The sequence below is a fragment of the Xyrauchen texanus genome, chromosome 4 (assembly GCF_025860055.1).
Source record: "Xyrauchen texanus isolate HMW12.3.18 chromosome 4, RBS_HiC_50CHRs, whole genome shotgun sequence".
NCBI classification, from domain to species: Eukaryota; Metazoa; Chordata; class Actinopteri; order Cypriniformes; family Catostomidae; genus Xyrauchen; species Xyrauchen texanus.
Genome location: NC_068279.1, coordinates 14746914 through 14767960, shown reverse-complemented (window position 1 = coordinate 14767960; position 21047 = coordinate 14746914). Strand labels below are relative to the sequence as shown.

Genomic DNA, 21047 nt, shown 5'->3' with positions numbered 1-21047 from the left:
ATACCACATAAATAGTAGACCAATAGTTAGCTTGGCTAAAATGCTTTACCAATATTCACTTTTCTATTGTATCAGTTGATTGTTTCTAACAACAAGTTCACAAGTGCAAGTGAATGGTGACCAAAATTTTAAGCTAAAAAAAACATAGGTGAATAAACCAAATTTTTTCACTATTAATCGTCATCAGCAGTCTCCTTGGCGATCATGATTTTAAGCTTGATTACACTTCCTAGTGCTTGATGCATGCAAAGAGCGCTAGATGGTGATAGAAAGTGTAATCGAGCTTGAAATCATGATTGCCAAGGAGACTGCTGATGTCAAGATTTATAGTGGGGGAAGAAAGGAGTATGATTTTGGTCCGTTCTCACCTAAAATCAATAGGATCGCTTTAGAAGACATGGATTAAAGCACTATAGTCTTTTGGATTAATTATATGCAAGCTTTAGGTGCTTTTAAGAGCTTAACATTTTGGTCACCAATCACTTGCAGAGATATTTTTCAAAAAATCTTAATTTGTGTTCTGCAGAAGAAAGTCACACACCTGGAATGTAATGAGGGTGAGTAAATGATGAGAATTTTCCTTTTTGGGTGAACTATTCCTTTAATATTGGGTGTACCGATAAATGGCAAAATCCTGTTTCAGACCTCCATTTGGAAAATTCTGCAGTCATGATTGACTAGATTAACAATTATATGAAATATTCATAATACAAACAGTGTGTTATTGTTGTAGTCTATAATTTAGTTGTGAAGGCGTCAAAAAAACTGTAATAACAAATAGGTTTTGTGGTCCTAATATTGGTTGAACAAATATATAAATCACACATTTTTATATCTGTTGTGTAACAGTAATAATACACTATTTAAATATTAAACAATGTATTAATATTTGTAATTTTTAAAGTTATGAAGTGTTCCCCAAAAGACAGCACAAAATTGAACTTAAATTTACCTAAAAACCTACTGTTGTTAGATCTCCTACAGATGCTGTAGAGATCACAAATACAATGGTGCCAGGTTATAGGCCAAAGGTTTCAGAGGTCCTTTCCCCATGGTCACAGCGGTAATGGCCATCACTCACCTTCCTCAAATGTTGTCTCAGGTGTTTCGCTCTTGCTTTTCTTTTCTCCTCTTGTGTTCTCTGACTGCTCATCAGAGCTGGTGTCCAGCTCAGATGCTGAGGAGAGGTCACCTCTGATCTGAGCCAGCAGAATCTGCCTCGCAATTCTTTATAGAACAAGTGAAGGGATGAGGCAGGAAAGGGACAAATGGGTGGTGGTAAGGAAAAAAAAAAAGAGGGAGAGAATATGAGGTGAGCAACAGATTGATTCAGGTTCAATAAAGGATGCGTATTCCTTCCACCCCTTTCACAACAAGTTCTCAAAGATGCACTCAAATATTGACATTTTGGTTATGCAGCTATAATTCAGAGGAAGATGCAGATTTATTCTGTTTTGCACCTTTATACCCCTAAAGGACTTCCAATTATATATGAATATCGTAATAATAACAACAATTAAAAATATAGATACATATATAAAATATCAGGTAACGGCAAATAGTAAAAGCTTCTCTGGTCTGTGATGTGGACCATTACGGTAATGAATTTAGAGAAGTATAAGAAAATGTACTTTAGTAAAGTAAATCTGGAAAATGTAAAATGCCATCAGGGTACATAGAACAAGACTTCTTGGCTAAGCTGCAGCCATGATGAAAAGGCCTGTCCTCTGGCATGTGACTAAGGAGGGCCCCTCCTCTATGATGCCGTGTAAAGATAAAATATGTAGTTACTGCATTTTGTGACAATTGAATAATGACTGGAATCAGGTCACTTAAGACTTATGATTTGTAATGTGAAAGATGCAATGTCTTTCCTAAGTTCAGATTTAGAGAAAATAGTAGAAAATTACAATAAGACTAAAACGAAGTAACTGTGAAGCTTTTGAACATACATTTGAACTCAGCATCTCTGAAAAAGATTTAATTCACTAATTTATAAGCACATAAACATCACAAAAACAATAATGAACAGAGGCTGTGTTTGGGGTATAAACTTTTATTAGAAGTACAATTCTTATAGAATTCTAACACATTACCTCTTTTTTATGCAAAATTATACAAGCTTCAATCTTCTGAAAAGCTTCTTAAAAGGGAGGTTGTTTTTTGTGTAAAATTTCTCAAAATAATAAGACTAATAAATACTAATCAAACAAAGCACATTATCATGCGATACATCCTAGCACTTTAATGCAATTTTTTGTTTTATTCAGTTCACATGAAGGCTAAAACCAATAAAGGAAGACTCCACAAAAAGAAAGTCTAAAATAAATAAGACAAGACAGTCTGAAAGAAGGGTGAGGAAATGGCAGGGGTTAGTCAATTAACAGAAGTAGGTTACTTCAGGTTAGCCAGGGTTCCCACTCTTTACAAGACACTTTTTCCAAAATATTATGTGACCAACAACTCTAATATTAAAAAAGGCATCTATGGCATGCTGTCAATTTGCTTCAGAAAACAACGCAACTTTTCTCTACCCAAACTTTTTACAGTAACGCATTTAAAATATAAGCCTAGCAGGAAGGATAGGCACTTGATAGGTTTAAGTGCACTTGAGCATGAATGCAACATGAACTCATTTGTTATTAGGACTGTAAAGATTTTTAATCATCCTTTTGAGGTGGGACTGTTTTTTTAAGTGGATAGACTTTATTTCCTCTAGCGCCATTCTTGATTTTGAATGGTCATGACATTGAGGCTGTGAAGGATAGACTTACAGTCTCCGATGCCACAAACATCTTTGTGCTCTTTGTACACTGAATGCTCTTGGGACATATATTTAATAATTTTTTTGTCTGTGGAACGATCCAAATACACTTTAAACTGCAGAGCAGCCCATTGAAGAGACTAGGTCTATCCCTCACAGCCTTGTTGTCAATACCATTAAAAATCATAGATGGCGCTAGCGTGAATAAAGTCTGTGGCCTTCTGATTGTGCTTTAAGGTAATTCTGATACACTGTTTTGAATGATTAGATACAACTCTGCACAGACTTGATTGGTTTGGAGTTTAATTCAATCCATTGACACTGACAAGTTTTTGGTAAAGCGATTTTTGTTGTTTAGAGACCATCTGTGTGGAATATATTGTTCCACCAGCAGGTGGCGATAAGTGATTGGTTTTGTGAGACAACAACCAAATGTTCAGTCTTTGACAGCATTTACATTAACAAGTGTATTCCATTAACATTCATATTCCGCTTCCATCACACCTGTCTCATGTGCAACACATGTATTTCTTTTTGTGTAAGAGTTGTGTTTATATTTCATTTTAAGTAGATTATTGTTCAAGGATTTTTCGATCTTTTTGGACATTGTGTGCAATGATGAGTCAACATTTTCTGCGATCAACAGCAGGCCACAGATGCTGTCGATAGAGCTTTAAGTTGTTTTTAACCTGGAATATTCTTTTAAAGAAAGGTGAAACTAAATTACAGGTGATTCACCCCTTGAGGTATTGTGGATACTGGTATGGTTCTTAATCATCTAAATGTTAGCCAGCAGTTCATTTGTGTTAGAAGAGAAGCTTTTCTGACCAAACAAATGAGTATCTAGTTGACTGGTAGATTTGGATCATTTTCTCCAATTTGCTGGCTAATGTTCACTTGAGTTGGCTATGGAAATATTTATGTTTTACAAAATGCGTGATATCAAAACAAACTGAGATGACGATGAGTGAGCAGAGATTGTGATCTGTTCCTGCTCATGACACAATACACAACAAAACGCAAATGATAACAAAAAACAATATGATTTTGCGACGTTTGTTTTCATGACAGAATACATCCAATTCCGAGTCCCGATCGGTCCCATGGTTTCTTCGTCGTACGTAAATCTCGTCATCGACGCGGTGATATAATTTAATTATAACGTTGCACTAAACACATCGTCCAGGACGTTTGGGTAACTTTCCATTACTGGAAAATCGCATTACAAAATTCAAGGTTTTCCAGATTTTCCAGGATGCGTGGGAACCCTGTTAGGCTGTAGAAACAGAGAAAAAGAAACGAAACGGGGAGAAAGTGTAAATAAGTGTCGATTGCCTCTCTGCAGAGCCATGCAGATCACAGACAATATCATATATACATCTTAGCTGAGAGTGAAGACTACACTCTTTATTCGCAATCCCCAAACAGACGACTGCACAAACTTTGGAAAGCTCACAGCATGCATGTCAGGCCTGAAAGAACTACCTGAACTTGATGCTGTCTACTTAACCTTTTGAGTCCACCAATGTAATAGTTGCAGGTCTGGCTGCTCAAACTTTTGTTGTATGCAGGCAGAAGTACCACTGCTCAATGTGTACTTAACTGCTCAAATGCACACTCACACACTTACTGCTGGACCATGGCACCAAATAAAGCTTATACTCTAAACAAAATCTCAGGACATATACCTGGGGGGGGGCAAGTATGTGACCTTCTCTGCAAGTCATGAAGACTTTATTGAAAATAAAACACTGAACTACTAACATGTGTAAATTTCTCTATGTAAAGAAACTTGCACTTATTGAACAAATGCAGTTCATATGATGGCATAAATCTCATCTTCACCGTAACCTTCTAAATGAAGAAAATACAGTTTGCTGTCCCTGGATTAATCTCCTGAAAAAGAACAAACACAACCGCTTTCAACAAAAACACTTAAACTCCAACTGGCCTCTTGCCTCCCTCTCTGCCTACAAAAACATTGTTCACTTGAATTCCACCAATAATGATATTTAACTGCCAAAAAAACGAAAAGGTTATGTGAAACTACTGTAACACCTACCGTTAGCAAACCACACAGCCTTTGTTCTGACTGAACGAAAACATTACATCGTGAGAACCAGGCAGTTGAGCCCTAAAACACAAACACACACAAGAAGTTGGCTGTCTCACTGAACACAGGCTCCGTCAGATCCGAAAAGAAAAGGTGCAAGCTATTTCCGCTCTATTAAAAGCATTATTAGCAGCACAGACAGGAGAGAGGACAATTTGACTTTCACGAGTTCTGCCAAAGACATGCAATGGTCTATGTCAGTGCAGTAAAATCAAACATAAGAGCTTCTCTGGAGAGGATTCACTGATATACATTTCACCTGTTAGTGCGGTGTCAACAGCCTACGGTTACAGATTTTCACGTGTGGACATAAACTTGCACAGTTTGTTAGAGCAAACAAAATGCATTCACGAGTGAGTTTCGTCACGTGTTCAAACTCTGCATTAAAAGCCCTGTCTAGAAGTGGTGCGTGCAGATGTACGAGAAGCTTGCATGCTTTTAAATGGGGTTTGGATCAAAGCTCTTGTTGTAGTGGGGTCGGTTGGGCCAGAGTCTGGTGAAGAGGACCTGTGCTGGAAAAATGTGTGTGTGGCCCTGGTGCAGACGGAATCGTACCTATTTTCTAAATCATCGTCATCCACAGATATGGATGGACCAGGCTGGATGTCCATTTCATCACCTGGAAAGGGAAAATAAAATATAAAAGAAATTAAACTAAAATATAATAATAAATAATAAAGCCAAGCATAACTAGAACAAAAACATCCATTACTTCTATGAATACTGTAAGTTTATTTCTATGACTTTTCTAGGCCTGGATATCTCAATTTTAAAATGCTGGCATTTTATTGCCCTGGTAGTGACACATTTCTAATTGAAACAGCATATTGAAAATAAAAAAATAAAATGTAGGACAGAACTTAGTATTATTCATTAGGATAATTATATGACAGGTTGTTGGAGGGGAAAGGCAAAAAAATAAAAAAAAGCCTGAAGTTCACTTCGGATAGACACGAATGGATAAGTGACCCAAATCTCGTCATCAGTAGAGGGCTCGAACACTGAACATGTGCAGAATGATTTTGAAAACCAGGCATCTTTGAATGCACATCCGGCTGGAATTATTTGCACAAATTAGTGGATCCAAAAGTGGCATTACTCACATTTAAGCCAATGCTGTCACAAAGAAACACTAGAAGAATATGTATTCACCAATAAATAACTGGAGACAAAAGGTAAATACAACAACAGCAGAGCTGCAAATGTATGTGTGCGAGGAGGTCAGGAGATACCTGCCTTTGTATAATTCTAGTAATTTTCCAGCTTCTCATAGCAGTGCGGCAATTGCTTGTGTATGTGCAGCAACGCACTGTCAAATGGAGTATACTTTGACAGGCTTGTTTCAACTGTATGCAGACGCTGAGCATTTGCATCAAAATCGAAGTATACTTTGGGCTTAAGGGGGCTTGGTGACATCAGTTAAACAGGCAAGCCGTTTCAGAGGCAGAGCAAGTTTTGATAGAGGATTTCATTGTTTTCCTACTGAAAGCAGTGGTTCATTTTATTAACAAACACACTCCCCACCAATAATCCAACGGCACATACTCAAACTCACCGGAAGACTGCTGGAAATTTCCAGTGCCAAGCAACGTGACGCCCTCTGACAGGGGTTTGATCCTTTGATCGTCTGAGTCACTACTGTCTAGTTCCTGTCCCCCCACCTCACTTGACGAACTCCCACTCTGTTCTGTCATCCGGGCAACTTTGTGGGCTCTTGCCATGGCCATCTTGACCACCGACCCCTGGTCTTGAGAGCCCCTCCTTGAAGACGCAGATGAGGAAGACGAGGACGATGAAGATCTCTCTTTGAGATTCCGTTTGCGGGAGCTTCTGTCCGGAGGTGTGGTTTTTACAAGCCCAAAGAGCCGCTGCTTTCGGACTTGCTGGTTTACCTCATCCCCTTCCCAGCTGCTACCGACCAAACACTCTTCCTCACTGTTTGCCATTGCAGCAGCCGTCTGGAGCAGAACCTCAGGTACCTCGTCAGAATCAGAATCGTCCTCCGCTAGATCAGCATGCTCGGCAGCAGAGCTAGTGGTCGCCCGTCGTCGGCGTGGTGTGGTTTTAACACGTGGAGATCGTTTATTTTCCTCTGCCAATGACAAACTTTTAGTGTCAATTTGGCCATCTTCCTTTCTGTTTTCCTCATCAGCATCATTATTAACATAAAAACTCTCAACCTCTTCTTCTCTCTCAATCATTTCATCCATCTCCATCACCTTCACCTCTTCCCCTCTTTCCTGCAATTCTCCACCTTTCTTTACGCTCTCTATTATTTGTCCATCAGGTGATGGAGAGATGGAAGGAGATGTACTGCTGATGGCTGGTGTGCTGACTGGTACAGGAGTGAGTTTGACCACCAACTCTTTAGTGAGTCCACAGCTCTGTGACGCTTTCTTCCGTCTGGCCCTTCCTTTCGGCTTTTGACTTTCTAAAGCTTCTCCGCCAACACGTTTGGACCCAGTCAGCTCATGGTCCAGGGCTTCCTGTAATCACATTAAGACATTGCTGTAATACATTTTAATTAAACATCCTTAAAAAGTTCACCCAAAAATGAAAATTCTCTCATTATTCACCCTGATGCAAACTCAGATGGGTATGACTGTCTTTCTTCAGCAGAACACAAATAAAGATTTTTAGATAAGGTCCTTATAATAAAAATAAATTGTATCAACACTTTGATGGTCCAAAAGTCACATTTAGGCATCACAAATATAATCCATTTTACTCCAGTCGATCTATGAATGTTTTCTGAAGCAAATCAATATGTTTGTGTAACAAATAAATCAATAATTAAAACGTTATGTATTTTTAAAAAGCACACATCTGGGATGGCATCAGTGTAAGTCAATAAGAGAATTTTCATTTTTGGGTCAACTATTGTAAAAAAAAAATAATAATTTTTGTTGATTTGAGTTAAAACCACGTACTGTGAGCAATGTTCACATTATTATGCATAATCTGTTTTAAGTGAGGACTACAATAGTGTGAAGTAAAAGGCAATTATAGAGTTTATGGGTAGATTACATGATATATAATAGAAAATTGACAAGTCCAGCGGTGTGACATGCTTGATATGATTTCTTATGCATCTATTATGACAATATTAATTCAGAGTATAGGCTACATGGGAGTGTGTCAGGCATGTGACTGCCCCCAATCCCATCCCCTCCCAAACCCACACAGACATAAAATTTACACCTTTTCCAGTTTACAAAAAATGTGCAAGATTTATCATCTCACATTGCTGCGTCACGCAACGTGTACTCATGTAGCACTTATTGAAAAGGTCAATGCAGAATAGATTTTAAAATGCAGCTTTTTTACTAATCGTGCACGGTCATATCACAATTTCAATTTATTTTAATCCATCATGGATATCATATTGATTTCTTGGAAGTCAAAGCCTTCCACACTGGTTTTCCCCCATTTATGTGAAAACCACAATGAATAAAAATAAAATATTACATGTTCTTTAATACGTGCATCCATTTTTGTAAAGTCTGTAATGCACGGTCATTTCTCAATCTAAACTGGGAGAAAAAACCTGTCTAGACTGATAATTTCTATTGTTTGGACTCTGTCTGCAGAGGTTTATTGATACAAATTGTTCTGTTTTACTTCGAAGAGAAATTTCCCCATTATTAGGCATACTCTGTTTTTGTTAAGACTAAGATAATTTTGTGAAATAATGGTTTTTAGTTATGTAGTCTATGCATAGGTGACATGAAATGTATTGAGTTAAGTTGACAATCCAGCAGTGTGACAAGCTTGATTTATTTTTACATGTTTTTTTGTATGCAGCTATTTTGACCATATTAATTCAAAGACTAGGATAGATGGAATATTATACTAGGATACATGGAATGTAGAAAGGACAGTTCGGAATGCTGAGAGGAATATTGGATACCCCCTGCCCTCCCTTCAAGAACTGTACACTTCCAGACTGAGGAAAAAGGCTGGAAAAATCACTCACCCTGCTCAATACCTTTTTAAACTGTTGCCTTCAGGACAATGCTACAGAGCTCTGAGCACCAGAAATGTCAGGCACAGGAACAGTTTTTTCCCCTCAGGCTATCCATCTCATGAACAATTAAAAACTGCCCCATTGAGCAATAATTATGTGTAATTCACAATTTAGTCTTTTTATATTGATCAAACACATCCTACCTCATCTGCCATTACATTTCCTTACACTGTATATAACATTTGTATTTTCACATACCATTTTGTCTTATTGTGTATTCTATATATACTTTAATTTCTATTCAATCTTTATTTTTATTTTTTATTATTATCCATGTCTTGTAGCTGTATTGTATTCTTGTGCACTGGAAGCTCCTGTCACCAAGACAAATTCATGCATGTGTAAGCATACCTGCAATAAAGCAGATTCTGAATATTTGTACTTTTAAAAATGTATGTCACCACAGGACCTTCTAAAATGAACTAGAGAAGGTAAAAATTGTGAAAATGTTAAAAGTAATGGTTACAGATACACACTTTCCTTTTTAAATTAATATAAATCAATTTACCTATAATACTGATGTTTATAAAAAAAAAACAGCCTGATTATACAGGGCTTTCTTAAGATCAACTAGTCAACTTGTTCAAACAACCCACCAACTAGTTGATTTAAAAAAAAAAAAAGAAAAAAAAAACTTCCACATCTCTGACAAAAATATAATAAAAAAGAAAAATTTCAGAGCTAGAGTACACTTTATTTTTTTAGATTAACTCTTATAGTCGTGGTGATTAATTTATATTGCACATAATGGATGTTCTTTTCTCCTTTTACCTGTAATGCAATGTTGGCTGCTTGCAAATCATCCAATACCGAGCGGAACATCCTCAGCTGTCCCATTCTCTCCTCCTTCTCTTCCTTCAGTTCCTCCTCTCTTTCGCTTTGAAAGATTGCACTGAAGGAGTGGCTCAGAGATGAGGTAACATCTACAAACCGCTGCATTCGTTGGTAAAGTCCTGAAGATGGCACTGGGCCACCTTCTGCCCCCAACAAATAGGTTGCACCACGACAGCCCTTGGTCCGCCCTCGAACTGAGCTTGTCTCAGGCCGGGATGCTCGTTTCTGAGCTAGTTCCAGGTTCTCCATAACAGAGTCACAGGACAACACTAGCTCCAGCAATGGCTCGGGACTGCAGACATAACAGTACCACTTCCTCTCCTCCTCCATGATGCTGGACAATTCCTTCCTCCCCATGTTACGTAGCACACATTTCTTACAGAAAGCATTACTGCAGTAATCACAGCCAATCAGACTGCCTCCCTCTGCACACCACCTGAAAAAAGTGGATGTAAAGTGGACTCTTAACAACAGTGAGGCGATACCCAGTCTGTTCTCATCTTAATGCAGCTGCTTTTCTCCGATTTTAACTTGCAAATGTGATCAGTTTAGAAACTCTTGCTTGTCCAGTACACAGGTGAATTTCACAAAAACTTTCAATAAATGTCCAGGATTTCACTCCAAATTCCAATCAAATAGAAAAAATACTTCATAATTAGACAATGAAGCCAATTTTTAGGACCATTAAAATTTTGCATGAATAATTGATGCATGAATAATTGCAGTAAACATAAAAAACACACACCGCAAACTTCTCTCTAAATGCCCATCACACATTGTTAGATTGCTATTCATCACTAAATCATGTACCTGCATTGCTCGTCCATTCCCTCTGAATCCTTGCTGATGTCATCACTCATATAATACTTAAAACAAGTCTAGAAAGTGCACAAACAAACAGAATAAAATACACAAATAGTTCTGGAAAAATAAAATGTTAATACCCTAATAGCTCTAGAAAAATAAGAGACTAGGGCTGCACAATGAATGCCAGTGAGCAAATATTAAATCACAAATGGTGGTGGTTTAAATAGTGAATGATACTGTGTTCAGTTTGTAGTGCATTACACATACTCAAAGCATGCGTGAGACTCGCAATATTGTGTTTTCAATTTTAATATGTGATTTTAAATGTTTATCATATCGCAATCACAATACATTCAAAATAGTTGCAATATAATTTATTTCATCCAAATTGTGATTCCTAGTAGAAACGAAAGCATAGTCTTTATTTTAACTCTCTTTTTTTCGGATTTAACAAATTTATATTTATTAGAGATGCACCGATTGCAATTTTCTTGGCCGATTTTGTTTTTCGATTTTTTGCAAGTGTGACCTGCCGATACAGATTCTTTCCGATTTTCTTTCTAAGAACTATTATTGACCACATATACAAACAAAATATACCTTTCTTCAATGCTAAATTTTATTTTCATAATAAAATAAATTATTAAACATTACAATTTCCCCCAAACTGCACTAAGTTTCAGGATCTCTCACTTAAACAACTCTCAAAATAAAGTGCTCTGTGACTGGAAAGAGGTAGAAATAACAATTAACTGCAAATTAGTTGCTTTATATAACAGATGTCATTCCCCACTATTTTTATAAATGGACCCTTTTCTCTTTATTACTCGTCTAACAAAACAATTCCAAAGATCTGAAAAACTGAAGTGTCCAATACGCTCAACTTACGTTAGATGTACAAATATCAGTTGTAAAACTGAGCACTGCTTCGGGAACGGCTTGTAACCATATCTGTCAACACTCCCGTTTTTCCCGGGAGTCTCCCGTTTTGTTATTTCTCCCAAAAAAACTCCCGTAATTTGTATGGCCCAAACCACGTTATATGAATAATCACATCAATATATTATTCCAAGGTGGTCCAGTTGCCCTGCGATGGACTGGCGACCTGTCCAGGGTGTCCCCCGCTTTTCGCCCAATGTTAGCTGGGATAGGCTCCAGCCCCCCGCGACCCTGTACACAGGATAAGCGGTTGACGATGGATGGATGGATGGATGGATGGTCCAGTTGCCAGATCTTGAATGAAACGCATCCTACTCACACAATCGACACATCATACAAATTACAAATTATTTATGACCACAATCTGGCAACCTACAACCCATTTGCGCTGTTGATATCTGCGCAGGTAGTAGACACGGGATAGTAAATCAAGCATCACTGGTAGATGGGAGAGGAAGACTCAGCTGGTGCTCCAGTGAAAAAAAACTAAATATACATGTACATTTAACAACAGCTGGATGGAAGAATTGAATTTCATATCCCAAAGCCATACCGACAATGCCCACGCCTTTTGCAATGTGTGTCGCACTGATTTTAATATCAGACACGGTGGGAAAAATTACGTTACTCAGCACATTAAATCACAATGGCACAATTTCTATAGTATTTAGCACCCCACTTCCCCTCTCCCGGATTTGTGTTCCAAATGTTGACAGATAACAGGCTGGATGTGTGACATGACACGAGATTAAACAACTCGGGCAAAGCGACGTCGGAAAGTACCTCCTACTCTGTATCGAGGAAATTTATCAGATTTCTGAAGCCTCTGTCCTCAACTATGGAGAACGGCTGGTCATCCAGGGCCATGAATTCCATCATTTTCCTTGTAATTGCTTTGGTCTTTTCACTGCTCATTCCAAGGAATGATAGGAGAGGCTGCTGACTTGTGACTGGCTCTGAGCTCTGGCTAGCTTTAGCCGCTTTCACTTTTTAGCTGGGAGATGGTGTTATAAATGTCTAATTAGGTTTGTTGATCCGAAAGTTATTGTGGTGGTTCCCCCACGGTTTACTTTGGCCTTACAATTATTACACATTTCGAACTTTATGTATTCTTCACTCACAGTGAAGATCTTCCAAGCCAATGACATGTTTGCATGCAGCGTTGACGTTATTGCCTGCGCCGCTGGCAACAAAACGGACCGGCTTGGAATCGGAAAGATGTGAGACTGACCGGCCGGTTACCCGTTTGGGCCGAGCATGCGGAAAATCGGCTAATTCCGGTCCCTAGCCGGTCGATCGGTGCATCTCTAATATTTAAACATATGCCACACAGAAACTCACATTTACCTACATACCTTGCAGATGAGTACTTTAAGCATAGGGTGCCTATAGACTGAGTCACGCTGGAAATGATTCACCTGCTGACCACATGCAGTGCAGTTTACCCTCTCCATTTCATACCCTGAAAAAAACACTTATATCAGTTCAGTTGACCCTCTCCATATCATCTCCTGTCATGCACACGCCAGTAGTTTATACATAGTTTAGAGTATGCAATATGAATGTAAGCTGAAAAGTGAGTTTCACATCCTCCACAAATAAAACAGCTGCAAATGGAGTGATAAATTTGAGAATTTTCTCTATTCTTAAATGACTGTGTGAAAATTCAATGACTAGTAGGGATGCACCAATAACACTTTCTCTTCCGATCCGATTCTGATATCAGAAATCTCAGTATTGGCAGATACCGATCCGATAACAGTGTTGTTTTTTGCATAATCCGTTTAGAATATCTTTACATTATTGTGTGAAACTAATTGGGTGTACTCTTTAATATGTAAAGAAACACAAACCTCTAACTATACATTACTTCAATATAAATGTATAGCTTATTAAGAAACACTTCATTGTTAACTAGAATACTGGATAATGTAGCAGCAAAATTAACAGTAATTCCAGTACAAGTCATCAGTAGAAAAGAAGCCCTTATTTTATTATTTTCAACTTCTGGACTTGTTCAATTTAGTTGTAAGAAATAAGCTCACTTTTTATTTAGTTATTCTTTGGAACCCATTAAACAAATATTATCATCATTTGTAAACAATTGATAATAATATATTATATTAGTAATATATATAAATATATTTCAATCGTGAACCTTTTGTCACGGATCCACCGGCCTCTCGCTCTTTCTTCCTCAATGTCATCAGCAGCGCTCACTCTCTCCTGAATTCTGATTACATGCACCTGCATATCATTAGTGGCTAATCAGTGCATATATACCCCGCTTTCACACACACTCTTGGTCTGTTCTCATCGATAGAATCTCTGAGACTCCACACCTTTCTACTATGTCAAACATACGTGTCTTCATTATTGCCTGCAAGTATCAAAAAGTCTGTTGTGAGTCATCTCTTTCATCGTGTCTATACCTTGTCTGGATATTACTCACCTGCTGTTTGCCACTGCTCATTTGATACACTCTCTAAGTTTACATCACTGTTTCAGTCATCTGTTCAATAAACCCTGCTACTGAGTTTATATCTCAGCGAGTCTCTCTGTGACACCTTTAACTTTTAAACCCTCATGCTTTTGACATTCTGAACTCTCCAGGAAGTCCTGTATGTATCAGTTTGTAGGCAAGTTCACAGTAGTTTAATAATTCGCTTCTTATTCAAATTCTGGTAAAAATGCACCTCCATTGCCCATCTAAGTTCATATTATAAGTGAACCGAACTATTGAGCATCAACATCTGAGATGTTGTTCACAAGTAGGCTAAAAATAGGTGAGCGTGTGAGTGTGTAAACGGAGCAATGCCTTTCAATAACGCGCTGGAGCTGTGCATGTATTTTATATATTTACTTATTAAACACAGCCTTGTGTGATTCACAGAGCTATTGCATGTCTTCAAGTGACTTTGAATAAAATGCACAAGTCATATGATCTACTTTGTGTTTTAATGGTTCTTTTATGTCATTTTTGGAGCTTGACAGTAACGAACATGACAAACACACAGTATCGGATTCGGATCGGCCTCGTCAGACCGATACCCGATCCGCTTAAAACTTCAGTGTCGGAGCTGATACCGATCCAGGTATCGGATCATCCCTAATAACATGTTGTAAAACGTATTCCTTTAGATTACTCAAGGTCAGTAACATATTCTAAATACTTTGGATTACTTCTTCAGCGCTGGTAGATTTTTTTCACTTGTTTTGACCATAAAATCTCCGCCAGTACAGTAAGACAAAATACATTCTCAGAAAAACCTTAATCTCTAATGCAGTGTTTTTTCTAAAACAAGATATATCAAATTGATCTTAAGGAGTTTTAGATATATTTACAGGAAAACAATACAAAAATTATCATCAAGAATATGATTTTTGCCCCAATACCAAAGGGCTTCCTAGATTTCCTAAAATAAATTATGATCCAACATGAATTTTCTTCATAAAAAAATAAAATATTGTGCCTGGTAATATGTCATGTAAAATGGCTAGAAACAGCATTTTAACTTGGTGAAAAGCTGACAATTTACACAAGGTTTATTTCTATTTCTTCTGCTCAAACTTACAATTCTCTGTCTGCTCGTATGAATGTAACATCACAAGAAAGTGTTTCACTGCTGTTCAAATGCACTTTGGATCGCATAACTTAAATGTATAAAGGTTTTCCATCTGAAAAGACTAAATATAAAAATTAAACAAATACCGTTACTTGTATTTCGTTACTCCCCAACCCTTCCTATTTTACCCACACAACATAATAGAAACCAACTTGGTACAATATGCTAGATACAAAGAGACACAAGGTTGACAAAGCTGCAAGGCCATTTAATAATTTCTTGCGGCAGAACAGGTGCCAGAAGGAAAGTCAGCAACAGTAACTAAGGTGAGGGCGAGTACCTCACACCTAAGATAACGCAGATATCGATAACCATCTTTACGTGTCTTAACTCTAACTCTATTTTTGTGTGCGTGCATCAGATTAGGGCCGAAACGATTAGTCAACGTTATCGACAATAAAATATTTTGACAAAAATTTTAATTGTCTAATAGTTTTTTGATCTCATTTAAACATAAAATTAGATCACATTAAACTCATGACGGCACGCGAGAGCAGCATTGCAGCTCGCGCCTGACTGCTCACAGCCCAGATGCACTCCAAACTTTCCAAACTATTTATTTTTAATGTCATGTCAGCAACTAGGCTATTCACATGGTAAACAAGGGTTTGTCAATACATATTTGCAATATTAGATAAGACACTAAGTTTATACAAGATAAAAACTGTACAATCTGTTCAGATGATACTTGTTTAAAAATATCTATTAAACAAGTCTCTGTATTAAACTGTTGTCTGATAGTTCTAAAAGTTTTACAATTCAGTAGAATGTGCTTGATGGTCATAGGGGTTTGACAAGGTATACATATGGGAGGATCTTCACCAGTCAGTAAAAACGCATGAGTTTGTCTTGAATGGCCCAGTTGGCATATGGTAAACACTATTTGGTCATGCCTAGATTAAAAATTTTGAGTGTAAATTCTTTGGATCCTGGGGTTTATTTCGTATAATTTATTGCTGTCGCATTCATTCCATTCTGATTGCCAGTTATTGGTGATATACAAGTTTATTAATGGCCTGAGGTCAGAGGGTGGTATCAGACATTCAGAGATCTCCAAGTTCAATGCTTCTTTTGAAGCTGTATCTGCTTTTTCATTTCCTACCAGACCAATATGTCCCGGCACCCAACAGAGGATAATGTTGAAATCCTTCTTCTGTAATTGATGTATTTTAGTCAAGATGTTTATTATAATGGGGTGGTCAGTCTCCATGGATTCAAGTGCATGAACACAAGACTTTGAGTCTGTAGCAATTAAAAAGCTTCGTCCTCGGCCCTGCTCAATGTTTTCCAGTGCCAGTAGCAGTGCTCGGGCCTCAGCTGTGAAGATAGAGATCTGTTCTGTAATACGTATGCCATATTGTTGGTCTCCAATCACTACTGCTGCTGACACACTTATCCATTTTGTATCCATCCGTGAATAAGGTAATATGGAGTGGGAGACTACATTTCAGTACCAAGAATTCCTGTTGATACATATCGGGGAGAGTTTCTGCCTTTTTTGGTTGTGCCAATGCCACAATTTTTCCAAAGTCCAGGGGGGGACAGGCCAAAAATGATACGGTCTTATGTTGTCCAGATTGGTGTTCAAATTCTCAAAGTATGGTTTAATCCATATTCCAAAAGGTTTGATTGCTTTTGGTCGGTCTACATACAGATGAGAACATTCTGGTTGAAATACTGGTGTAGAGGCCAGATTACTTGGATTTGCTTTAAGTTTGACTGCATATTGTAAGGCCAGTTTCAGATGCCTATTCTGGAGGGAAGGTCCACTGGCTTCTATATAAAGGCTTTGAATGGGACTTGTTCTGAAGGCTCCAAGAGCTAGACATATTCCCAAGTGGTGTATTGTGTCAAGTGTTCGAATGTATGACATCCTAGCTTGACCATACACAATACTCCCGTAATCCAGTCGGGATCTGATTAATGTTCTGTATAGACTTAAAGAACTTAAGCGTCTGCACCCCATTTTGTATTGGCCAGGACTTTTAAAATATTAATTGTATTAAAAACATTTTCCTCAATATCTTCATATGTGGGATAAAGGTGAATTTATTATCACAGACAAGGCCTAAGAATTTGACATCCTTCACTACTTAAATAGGTTCTCCCTCCATACTCAGGATGTAAGGGTCGGGATGTAAGGATCAGAGAAGGCAAAAATGCATATATACTGTCTTTGTTTTGCAGAAACCGAATCAGTTCTTTATTGACCAGTTGTTTATTTTATTTATGCATAGTTGTAACTGTCATATAATTATATTAATATTTTTCCCCCATAGCATATGCATAGGTCGTCAACATAGAGGCTCCGAAAAATGTGGTGGTCAATAACTTGAATAACTATTGATTTTGATGCTGAATAAAGACACTAAAATGATGCTCCCTTGTGGAACTCCCATGTCTTGTACATGTGGGTTTGATAGTGTAGATCAGGGGTGGGGAACCTTGCTCCTGGAGGGCCACTGTCCTGCAGAGTTTAGCTCCAACCCTAATCAAACACACCTGTCCTTAATCCTGGAGACCATGATTAGTTTCCTCAGGTTTGTCTGATTAGGGTTGGAGCAAAACTCTGCAGGACAGTGGCCCTCCAGGAGCAGGGTTCCCCACCCCTGGTGTAGATCCTCCTCGAACGCGAAAACGTCTGTTTGTCAAGAAGTTGGAGATAAAGATGGGTAGGTTGCCTCATAAGTCTTTGAGTATTCCATATCTCCAGGTGGTACTGTTCCAAATTTCCAAACAGCTTCAGGTGATAAAGAAAAAGGGAATTTTACAAAAACACTAAATAAGCAAATACAGAAGCACTCTTGTTGGGGAATAAGTGAAGCCGGAGCTCCAGTTATATTTAATGCATTATAGCTTTATTAAACTAAAATCAAGTCTAAATAATTTAAATGCTGCTTCTCAAGTCACTGTATCTTGCTTTAAGGATTTTTAGACAATTTTAAATGGAAAACAAGACAAAAACACTTGATAACAATCAGATCTTTTACTGAATTTTTTTTACTTTTAATTCTTTACTGAATTAAACTTAATAAACAGTTAAAGTATTTTTTCCCTTTAATTCAGTGAATGTCATTTAGAGGTATTTTTAAACAACGATTTTGTCTTGTTTATTGTTAGTAAGCACGTTTAATGCAAAATTTTAAGTCAGGGCACAAGATGAATAATTGGTTAAGAGCTAGTGATTAATCATTGAAATAACCGCCTGAATAGTCGAATAATCGTTAAATTAATTATCAAAATAATTGTTAGTTGCAACCCTACACCAGATCATTAGAAAAGGTAATTTTCAAAAAGTAACTAATGACAGATAGAAATAATATAACTAATGTTTATAATACAATTATTTTTTGTTGCACAACATTGTCTTCCATGTGGCACCATGAGGCATAACTGCGACAGGAAAAAAAAAAAAACAATAATTTTACAACTAACGGTTGACTCATTTCTAGCGGCATATCAATTTAATCTGTATTTTCCCACCCCTAATCTAGATTATGATTATGAACAGAAAGATTATCTGCACGTAAGTTTGTGAATGAACATCACACCATCTCAAAGCTTTGCATCATCACTCTGTTTGGAAATGTTACGTATATGTTAGTGAAAGTCTAGTTGTCTCTCTCTCACCTCTCCGTCTGTCAGTACTGTCTTTGTACTGCTTGTAAACTCGTCTTGTCCGGAATTCAGGACCACGGAAATCATCACGACCTTCATTGCCCACAGGCTCCGGCAGTACAAACACTGTTCCTGTGTCAAATATCCAGAAAGAAGTTTTCATCATAACAGGACATTATCTTATGACCATGGATGATACATCCTTGAATACACACCTTTACTGACATGGTTCAACTTTTAATCACCCTATCAGAGACATAAATTAAATGGTTATGATCATTAAATGGTTCTGTTAAATAAGAGAATGGGCACCTTTGGGTAGGGAGCTGGTGTCAGGCTCACTGGACTGAACAGATAGAACATCCTCTGCTCCACTCTCAGACGAAGCATCTGAATCATTCATCCCGCTGTGTTTGGTAACAACAGTCGGTTTCCTGTAAATTACACAGATTTACCCAAGAGTTTATTTAGACAGTCAGTTTTCATTTGAATCACTGTTTTGAGTCAAACCTTCTAGATCGACCTGATGACAACAATCCTGCCGAGCCGCTGGCCTGCAAAAAAACAACAAACAATTTTACACATGAGCAGACCTATAGAGATCTTTTGTGAGTCAGTAGGAACCTCCATTTCACCCATAGAGATTGCCATGAGAATTCGTCAGAGCAATTCATGCATGGAAATATTGTGACGTAAAGCAGGAAGTTTTATTCAGAATGTGATGTTGATCCCCTCTGAATTAGCTGCAGTCTTTTATAACAACCAAGAATAACAGAGAAACCATCCCTACCTCCTCTGCGGCCTGGGCTTTGGCCTGCTGCTCCAGGTAATCTTTGGCTGTCTCTCCTGTCAATAAGACATACTGTATTGATACTAAGGTTGATATTTAAAGGGATAATTCACCCAAAAGGAAAATTCTGTCATAAGTTTTCCGGAACAAAATGAGGAGTGAGTAAATTATCTATTGTTGTGGAACACAAAAGTTTATTAGGCAGAATGGCAGCCTCAGTCACCATTCACTTTTATTGTATTAAAGAAATATGCAATGAAATTCAATGCGAGTGAGGTGGTCAGTCGCCTCTGCCTCTAATGTTCTATCTAGCATCCTCTTTTGTGTTCCATTGAAGAAAGTTATGCAGCTTTGGAACACCCAATGAGGGTGAGTAGATGACAGAATTTAAAGAACTTTTTATTTTTGGCTATAGTCCTGATGTTATGAGAGGTTGGGATTATGTAAATCACTTTTCTCATGTGCTGTAGTTACCATTCCAGTGGCCTGGTAAACTGGCTTCATGCTTGTCTTCAGTAGTTGTGGCCAGGTATTCATGGAGTTTCCCGATCAGCTCCCCCAGTTTACTGCCTCCACCAGCTAGTGGCCCAGGTCTACAAAGAAAGGACACAGCTAGTCTCCATGGCAACTGCATATTATTGCCATAAGTCATGCATAAAACTCACTAAATGGCTAATCATTTACTTCATAAATCTATAAAACCAAACCAAACCACACATGACCACGGAGGATTCTAATAAACAGCACACCTCAGCATTATTATTTGATGTTTATAAGTTTAACTGTTATTAAAAGTCAGAAATCTCTCTCCCTGAATTGAGTCTTTGTTTTGATTGGTACCGCAAGACCAGTGCTGCAAACTTTAGAACGCTTTATCGACATTAGATGCGAAAGATTACGTTGGGATTACAATCAACGGCTGGATGATTTTTTTTAAAGGTGATTTTTGTCAAACTATAATAGTAAGCAACAATCTATTTGGCTCTTGCTAGGCACATTGACACTTGAAAAGAAAGAAAGGTGTGTCTCACCTGAGGACCTCGGCAGACATCACTGCCTCCTTTACTGCACCTCAACACACCGCCGAGCCTTTAGCACAACCAATAACAACGCTGCGTTTCACAGTTACCGGCATAACAGTCATATTTGGTGATACACAAAAACTCTGCCTCTATTAACCGCCATTTTCCCGGCGAGGCATCTTAAAATGGAGCACCGGAAACGGCCTTCTTCGGTCATTTCCGTGGCTGACGCAAAATTTTCGGTTAAGCAAACAGATTGTGACGAGTTTATTCCACCGAATTTCGTCATAACTGCAAGCAACGACTGTCGCTATTAGGCAATGTGTCAGTTTTATTTGAACACGGCAATCAGCAAAAAAAAATTGGATCACAAGTCATTATAAAAGACACATTTTTCCATTTTGTGAAATTTGAATGCATTATTGTGTAGATGCAAAAAGCTGATAATGTAATTATAAACCAATTCTACTTATCTAAATTTTTTACTTGTCAAGAGCTGTTCAGCTG

At 37.9% G+C, this 21047-nt stretch overlaps 1 protein-coding gene across 2 annotated transcripts in view; it reads right to left on the bottom strand.

The window, feature by feature from the left end:
* LOC127638711 (transcriptional regulator ATRX-like) overlaps nucleotides 1-20704 on the bottom strand; it is a 38584-nt gene extending 17880 nt beyond the window's left edge. For both annotated transcript variants that reach the window (XM_052120360.1, XM_052120369.1), the window contains exons 1-12: nucleotides 20550-20704; nucleotides 19993-20111; nucleotides 19519-19574; nucleotides 19239-19282; nucleotides 19041-19162; nucleotides 18741-18860; nucleotides 12840-12946; nucleotides 10549-10616; nucleotides 9676-10174; nucleotides 6433-7363; nucleotides 5433-5496; nucleotides 1082-1227 (exon numbers count right to left, since the gene is read on the bottom strand). In XM_052120360.1, coding sequence (XP_051976320.1) covers nucleotides 1082-1227; nucleotides 5433-5496; nucleotides 6433-7363; nucleotides 9676-10174; nucleotides 10549-10616; nucleotides 12840-12946; nucleotides 18741-18860; nucleotides 19041-19162; nucleotides 19239-19282; nucleotides 19519-19574; nucleotides 19993-20111; nucleotides 20550-20569 — 2296 coding nt within the window. In that variant the 5' untranslated portion in view covers nucleotides 20570-20704. The remainder of the gene's footprint in view (nucleotides 1-1081; nucleotides 1228-5432; nucleotides 5497-6432; nucleotides 7364-9675; nucleotides 10175-10548; nucleotides 10617-12839; nucleotides 12947-18740; nucleotides 18861-19040; nucleotides 19163-19238; nucleotides 19283-19518; nucleotides 19575-19992; nucleotides 20112-20549) is intronic.
* Nucleotides 20705-21047: the final 343 nt, after the last annotated feature.